This window comes from Hyperoodon ampullatus (assembly GCF_949752795.1).
Source record: "Hyperoodon ampullatus genome assembly, chromosome: 14".
Lineage (NCBI taxonomy): Eukaryota > Metazoa > Chordata > Mammalia > Artiodactyla > Ziphiidae > Hyperoodon > Hyperoodon ampullatus.
The window spans coordinates 22,657,312-22,664,432 of NC_136927.1; the positions used below are offsets into that span (position 1 = coordinate 22,657,312).

Below are 7,121 nucleotides of genomic sequence, written 5' to 3' on the forward strand. Positions count from 1 at the left end.
CCTGGGGGCTCCTTGGGGGTTCCCTCCCCATTTGAAGGATGAGTGACAGGGACATTGGGGAAGTAGGCGCTGTGTCCCCTGAGCCTGTGATGATGGCACCTGGCCATGGGGACCCGTGTCCCCTCAGGCGGCAGCCTTGCCCTTCCTCAGGCCCCCCCCAGCAACCTTTCCTGTGGGCCTGGATGTACCCACAGACCACTCTCACCTGAGACTTCGGCCCCTCTCCCTTCCTCTCTCCTTGAGGTGTCAAGCTGAGCTGGTGGTGCCAGAGTCAGGCAGTGGCTGCAGCCTGGCTCTGTGCCCCTTCGGGTCTCCAGAGGCCCATGGCAGATTCTGCCCGTGGAAGCTTGGGCTCCAGCCCTTTGCTCCTCACGGCCCCTCCCCAGCATGACCAGCGTTGGTGGGGGCCCCTACACTAGGGCTGGGGGACAGTGCTTCCGCACCAGTGTCTCGCAGCCCCATCTCACCCTGGCCCATAGCCTTGGGGGTCACGAGGTCATCCTGGCCCGGGGTGGGGGGAGGGGTCCCTGTTGCCTGGGCTCTGGCTGGTCCCATATGACTCCATGTCTTTGCAGGAGGTAGTCTGCACAGAGTCCCTAGAAGGGCAGGTCGATGGTCCCATGGACAGCAGCCCAGGCTGGGGAGAGCCTGGTGGGAAGACCCCTCTGAGGAAGGCGCCCCTGGGGCCCTCCTTGCGGTCCCCGCCCCGTTCCCCGCTGCCCACCAGCATCCGCATCCGCAAGCACACTTTTGGACAGAACTACATCTCCAGCCGGCCACCGGCCCTGGGCGCAGAGGAGGCTGAGGCCCCAGACCCGGCTGACGAGGAGGTCAGCCACATCACCAGCTCTGCCCACAGCCCCTCGGCCTCACCTGCTGCCCGCGGGGTGGTGGGCGGTGAGCCAGACCTGCACAGGCTCTACAGTGTCAATGCCCAGGGCTTCCTGGACCAGCCGGGCCGGGCGGACGAGCAGAGGCGGCCCTCCGTGGAGCAGGGCTGTGGGGACAGCGGCCCAGAGGCCGGGGAGGTGAAGACCCGGGCCGTAGAGCCCGAGCTGGCCCTGGGGGCACGCAGGAAGAAGAAGATGAGCCCCCCCTGCATCTCCATAGAGCCCCCTGCGGAGGACGAGGGTGCAGCCCGGGCCCCTGCAGCGGAGGGCAGTAGCACCACCCTGCGGCGGAGAACCCCATCCTGCGAGGCTGTGCCCCACAGGGACCCCCTGGAGCCCACAGACAATGCAGGGTTGGACACTGCTGCCAAGGGGGAACGGCGGGTCCAGGTCCCCTGCCGCACGGAACACCTGACCATCCCGAACTTTGCGTTTGAGCCGCTGGACGTGGGGGGCCCCAGGGGGGACCTGTTCTTGGATGGTGGCCATGGTGTCGCCCCAGAACCCAGACCTTCCTCAGGCATCACGGCACCTCCCGAACCCCAGCAGACGGAGCCTCCAGTGGCCTCGGGAGACCCCCCAGAAGAGGGGCGGAGGCTGCACCTCACAGTCCCTGAGAGCCCACCGAAGAAAGGGTCCACCCCAGTCTTGGGTGACAGTGTGGACAAGCCTGTGTAGCTCGGGGTGCAGTGCCCACAGGCTTTGGCACTGGGGTTGGGGTGCACCCGGCAGGGTGGTGGCCCAGGCGGGGCTACGCGTGGACCCTGGGTCCGGCCCCACTGAGGGCAAAGGTGCCAGAAGGATGTCAGCCCAGGGAGAAGGAGGCAGATGCTATTGTGGGCGAAGTGGAGCAGGGGGAGCCCACAGCCCGAAGCCTCAGTTCAAGTTTGGGATTTCCGAGTTTACTGCCATGGTCCCAGACCGTGCCAGTGGCCTGGTCAGCAGTCCCGTAACGAGAGCTATGTCCAAGGGACAAGGACCAGAGAACACCAAAAGGAGAAAGGCAGAGGCCACCTAGCAGAGCCCCATTCTCACATCCGCTTATTTTTATACATGCTTAGGGCCGTTTGTGCCCTCCAGCTTCATCCCCAAGGCCACCGTGGTCACGCTTCACGTTGCTCACAGTCTGAGTTCTCATCCATTTGCCTCCACCGCTCATTGCTGGCTCATCCCCCCTCCATACCCACTGCCCACCGTCCTGTCCCCCTCAGGATTCCAGAGAATGCCCTTGACTCTGGTCTCTGGGAAACAGCTGGTCACCAGGGAGTGGGGACCATGCAATAAGACCCTCACTGCCCGTGGGGCTTGGGCCGAGAGTTTCAGCTGATGCCCCCTTGTTTCATTTTGTTTCTTTTATAAATTCAGGTTAAACATTTGCAATAATCCGATGCAGAAAACTCGGCTTCTCGAGCCAAGGGGAGGGGAGAGGGGCAAAGCAGAGCGGAATAAATATTAACTTATTTAAGAAATGCGTTGGATTTCCTCTGTCAGAATCCGTCCCTCACGTGGGTAGGTGGCAAGCCCGTGGCCTTGGTGAGGGCCAACCTGGGTGATGCCTCCACCACCAGCAGCGGCACAGGGCTCCACAAAGCCCTCCTGCAGGCCCCGCCCCCCCCGCCACTTGGGCAGATCGCAGATAGAAAGCTCTCCTTCCCTGGAAAAGGAGCTCATCTTGGCAGCCAGAGCCGTGTGATATCATTCACACACTGGAGAAACAGGGTCTGATCCAATTAGGAACAAGTTTCTGCCAGGGCTTCCAGCAGGAATGGGTGCTGTGGGAGCAGGGGGCGGGCCCCCGTGAGAGCACTTCCCAGCTGGGCAGCCACCTGGGGTTGCAGGGGCCACCCCCCTCTCTGCTGTCTCCCTATCTGAAGCCTCTGACCTTAGACCCGCCCCACGGCCTGCTGGCCTCTCGGCCCGCAGCCCTAGTGCACAGACACCCCCCCACCCCTTCCCCGTGAGAGCAGGTACAGAAGGGGGCGGGTCAGGATAGAACTTGTGAGCCTCCACAAGTTCAGACTGTGGCTGTGAACACAATGGGGGGCTGTGCCCAACGCAGAGCTGGCTTCAGGATAGGGTCCAAGCCCTTCTCTCCGTGCAGCAAAGCAGGAGCCCAGCGACACTGGGACGGCAGGCCTCCTGACCCACTTCAGCCGCCTCTGGGCTGGCCTAGGTGGTGGGAGGTGCCATCCAGGGCTCTACCTGGCTGAGGCCGAGGCCTATTTGCTCTGACACGGGTGGGCAGTGAGTTCCCAGCATAGGGCCCAGGGCTGCAGCCCGCCCCTCCCTCACTCCCCACCTGCCCAGCCCCTCCCCCACTCCCCACCTGCCCAGCCCCTCCCAGGAGGTGCCAGGCCTCCCTCTGGTGGAGACTCCGGGAACTGCAGGGCTTCCCAGAGCGGGCGGCCCTGGTGTGGGCTTGGGGGCGGGGCACAGCTGGACCTGGAGTGATGGGGTCTGCAGACTCTCCTGCGTGTGACCTTGGCCTCAGTTCCCACAGCGAGAATATGCTGACCTGGGCCGGACCCAGGGCTGCTGCAGTGGTTCTTCCCCCAGGCCCAGCCTCTAGTCTGCAATCTCCCTGCTAGAGAGGGGTCATCGGTCAAGGGTTAGAGGGCAGAAGGATGGGACAGTTGACTAGTTTCTGTGTAGAAACAAGGATGTGGAGCACAGCCCTTATCCAGTTCACCACACCGCCTCCAGTCAAGTCCTGGCCCCTGGCCAACTAGAGGCCCTCCAGGTCATCCTGGAGGCAGAGTGGGTGACGACCAGGACGCCAGGGAGTCGGGGAGTCCCCATCCTCAGCCTTGCATGCCTGGGCTTCCCTGGCAGCCCTCCCTGGGGGCCATCCCCTGGGCTGGGTAGTCCTGGTTGTTGGTCTTGGGATGGGTGGGGTGGCTCTGGGGAAGCGGACAGGCTGCAAAAGCGAAATGGAGGGACCTGGCCGAGGGGGATGATGCTCTGGCTCTTGACCCCATTGCTGGGTACCTGGTGCCCTGAGAATCATCTAAATGGCCCGTGTTTCTTTATCTGTCCCAAAAGCATGATGCCACTCACCAAAAAGAGACACAAGCCAGTGTGCAGAGAAGTCAGCCCCGGGCACAAGGGGCAGGGCGGGGCCATCCCCACAGCAAGGCGGGTGCTCAGGGCCCAGGGACCCACAGAGAGGGTGGCTGCACCTGGCTGGGCCCTGGACCCTTCCCTCTCCCTCAGCGACACCCACAGCCAAAAACACAGCGACGACCACATCTGCTTTTCATGATCTTTAATGAGCGTTAGTGCCCACTGCCCGCTCCCTGGGCTCGGGGCAGGGGCGTCAACAGGGGGTGCTCAGGGCAGGGGGCCAGGGAAGGTGGGGAAGGACGCTGCCTCAGCAGGAAGCAGTGGTGTGGGGACAGGGTGGGGCTGGCTTCTCCGCTGACCCAGGTGGCAACCCTGGGGACCGGGCTCAGGGCTCCTCGGGGACGTACTGGTGGATCCAGTCCAAGTAGTGGGTGATGCGGGTGTAGATGCCTGGCCGGTTGGGCTGAGCACAGCCGTCGCCCCAGCTGACCACACCCGCCTGCAGCCAGGTGCCATTCACCTTGCAGACCAGGGGCCCTCCGGAGTCACCCTGGGGAGGGGAGGGGTCAGCGGTGGCTGTGAGGCCTGGGCGGCTGGGGGCTGCAGGGGGACGCGAGACCCGCCTGGCAGGAGTCCCTCTTGCTATTCCCGGCACAGAGCATGTCGTCCCGGACGATCGGGATGTTGTCCCCTGTGTACAGGCCAGTGTGGTATTTCATGTCACATGCTGTTTTCCACGATGGGGACCTTCACCTGCTCCAGGGGGAATGGTGGTGGCAGGGGTTCTGGGGGTGAGAGGAGAGGAAGGATGCTGCATCAGGAGAGTGTGGGATCACCGCCCTGAGCCTGCCGGTTGGGACCCTGTTCCCCAGAGGAAACCCCAGGTGGTGGAGCCGTGATGTGCCCAAGTCCCCCTCCAGCGGTCCCTGACACTCACCTCCACTGTTCAAGTTGCCCCAGCCTGTCACCCAGCACCTAGTCCCCGGGCGAAAGGTCTCCGAGGCAGGGGGCAGGGTGACCGGATGGACGTGGCTGGAGATGTTCACGGGGTCCCCAAGCTCCAGCAGGGCGATGTCTGCCCCGTTCTCAGCTATATAGTAGTTGGGGTGGGGGATGACCCTGCTGATGGGCAACAGCTCATCCTGGTAATAGAGGTGCTGCTCCCGCAGCTGCACCCTGAGGACTGTGGGGTCTTGGACTTTCCTGGGGAGAGAGAGGGGCACCTACTCAGGGGCTGAGCCACCTCTGGGACACCCAGGAGCGTGAGTGAAGCCCCAGGCCCACCCCTACCTGCCAGGCCCTGTGGAGACTCACGGTCCGACGCAGTGGGCCGCGGTCAGCACCCACCAGGGGTGGATCAGGGAGCCCCCGCACATGTGTTTCCAGTACTGGGTGCTGAATCTCAGGCTCACCTGCCAGGGCCACTTGCTCCCAGGGGCCTCCCGTCCCCCTACGATGCCTGCTCGCTGCAGGGCCTGGTCTGGGGCTGGGGCAGGAAGTGCCTTCAGGACACGACACGGCCCGGCCACCAGGCTCAGCCCTTCCCTGTGCCAGCACCACCCTGGGCTTCTCTGAACCCACCCACCCATCCCTGGGCTAGTGGGGGGTGGGGTGAGGGGACAGAGACAGCACGGGCCCAGGGTCAGGACTCACCAGCGGCCACATGGACCAGGCTCACCAGGAGGGGCAGCGCCAGCACCAGCAGATGGAGCATCTGGAAGGAGCACGGAGGGGCAGCTGGAGCTTGGCTGGGGGTCTGTGGGGTGTGGGTTCTGCGGGGTGTGGGTTCTGCGGGGTGGGGTGTCTGTGGGGTGCAGGGTCTGCAGGGTGTGGGGTGCAGGTGGAGTCGGGGCCCCCGGTGATCAGGGAGTCAGTCCAGGCCAGGGGGTCTGGGGCCTCAGTGCTCCGGATCTGAGGCTCGACCACCCTGCTCCATGGTGACACCTAGATGTCGGACTCCCACTGGGGGTTCTCACCTTGGCGGGCCCAGCTGCTTTTGCCCAGTCTGCTCTCCCTGCCCTTTTATCCTCACAGAGCAGGACAGGGTCTGGGGAAGGGTGCTGGTCATCCAATCCAGAGGGGAGGAAGTGGATGACTCAGACCCAGTGCCCGAGTCCCTCTGGCCAGGAAGAGGCCCTGCAGCCCCCGCCCCAGATGGCAGACCCGATTCCTCTGTGAAGTTGGACAACAGTCATCTCTGGGTGTTATCTGAGCAGTTAACTCTGCCATCAGTGGGACCTTGTTATCTGGTGATCTGAGTGCCATCAGCAGAGGGACAGGCAGAGGGAAGTGAAGGGGAGATGACAGGAGAGGCCAGTGCCAGCCTTCCCTGGCCACTCCCCCACCAGGCCCAGTACCACTGTCCCTGTCCGTCCATCGACCCCACTTCCTTACTCTCCCCTGGGCCTGCTCGTCACCCGGGGCCTCCAGCCCACCTCCTCACCTGACGGCCTCCTGGACCCCTGCTTCCCCCAACACAGCCACCCAAGTGGATCCTCCTGTGCCCTAAGGGAGCCTTGCCCTGTCCCCACCCTGCCCGGACACCAACCTGGCTCTGGGGCCCGCCTGTCCCTGGCTATAGCAGAATCCGTCTCAGGTGACCAAGTGCTCAGCCCTGCCCCCTTCAGATTTTGTGTCAGCTGTATGCCCTGTGACCTCGGGTCTCTAATAGGATCAAGAAAGTGTGTTGATTTGCAGTTTGTCTGGGGTGTGAGCAATGCTCTGTCTGGCTGTGGACATCTCTGAGTCTCTGAGCTGTGTATGATATTAGGTCAGACCCAGGCTCTGATCTTCCCATCGAGGTGTCTAGCTGTTTTAACACATTTTTGAAAAAAACATCCTTTACCCACTGAATTACCTTGTCATCTTTCTCACAAATCACCTGGCCTTGTGTACGTCTATTTCAGGCTTTCTCTAGTTCCGCGCATTTTAACTAGAGCGCACTGTTGAGATTAGTTTGCTGAGAATTTCTGCTCGCCACAAATAGGTGTTGAATTTTGTAAAATTCTTTCTCTGCATCTAAGGAAGTGATAATACTTTTGCTGTTTTAGTTTGTTAATATGGTGAGTTACCTTGATTGATTTTCACATGTTAAACTAACCTTATATTCCTGCAGTGAATTGTACTTGGCCATGATCTGTCATTCTTTTTATATTCTTAAGAACTCAA

At 62.1% G+C, this 7,121-nt stretch overlaps 2 protein-coding genes across 2 annotated transcripts in view; one reads left to right on the forward strand and one right to left on the reverse strand.

The window, feature by feature from the left end:
• Window positions 1–1,568, forward strand: part of CACNA1H (calcium voltage-gated channel subunit alpha1 H) — a gene marked incomplete at both ends in the record, with an annotated part of 62,287 nt that extends 60,719 nt beyond the window's left edge. The window contains one exon of the mRNA XM_079719150.1: window positions 576–1,568. Within this exon, the coding sequence (XP_079575276.1) occupies window positions 576–1,568 (993 nt within the window). The remainder of the gene's footprint in view (window positions 1–575) is intronic.
• Window positions 1,569–4,338: 2,770 nt separating this feature from the next.
• Window positions 4,339–5,667, reverse strand: LOC307063305 (tryptase-like; the record flags this gene model as incomplete). The annotated part of the gene is given in 6 exon segments (XM_079719356.1): window positions 4,339–4,503; window positions 4,577–4,679; window positions 4,681–4,738; window positions 4,891–5,156; window positions 5,268–5,439; window positions 5,607–5,667. Coding segments are annotated over 6 exon segments (825 nt in total).
• Window positions 5,668–7,121: the final 1,454 nt, after the last annotated feature.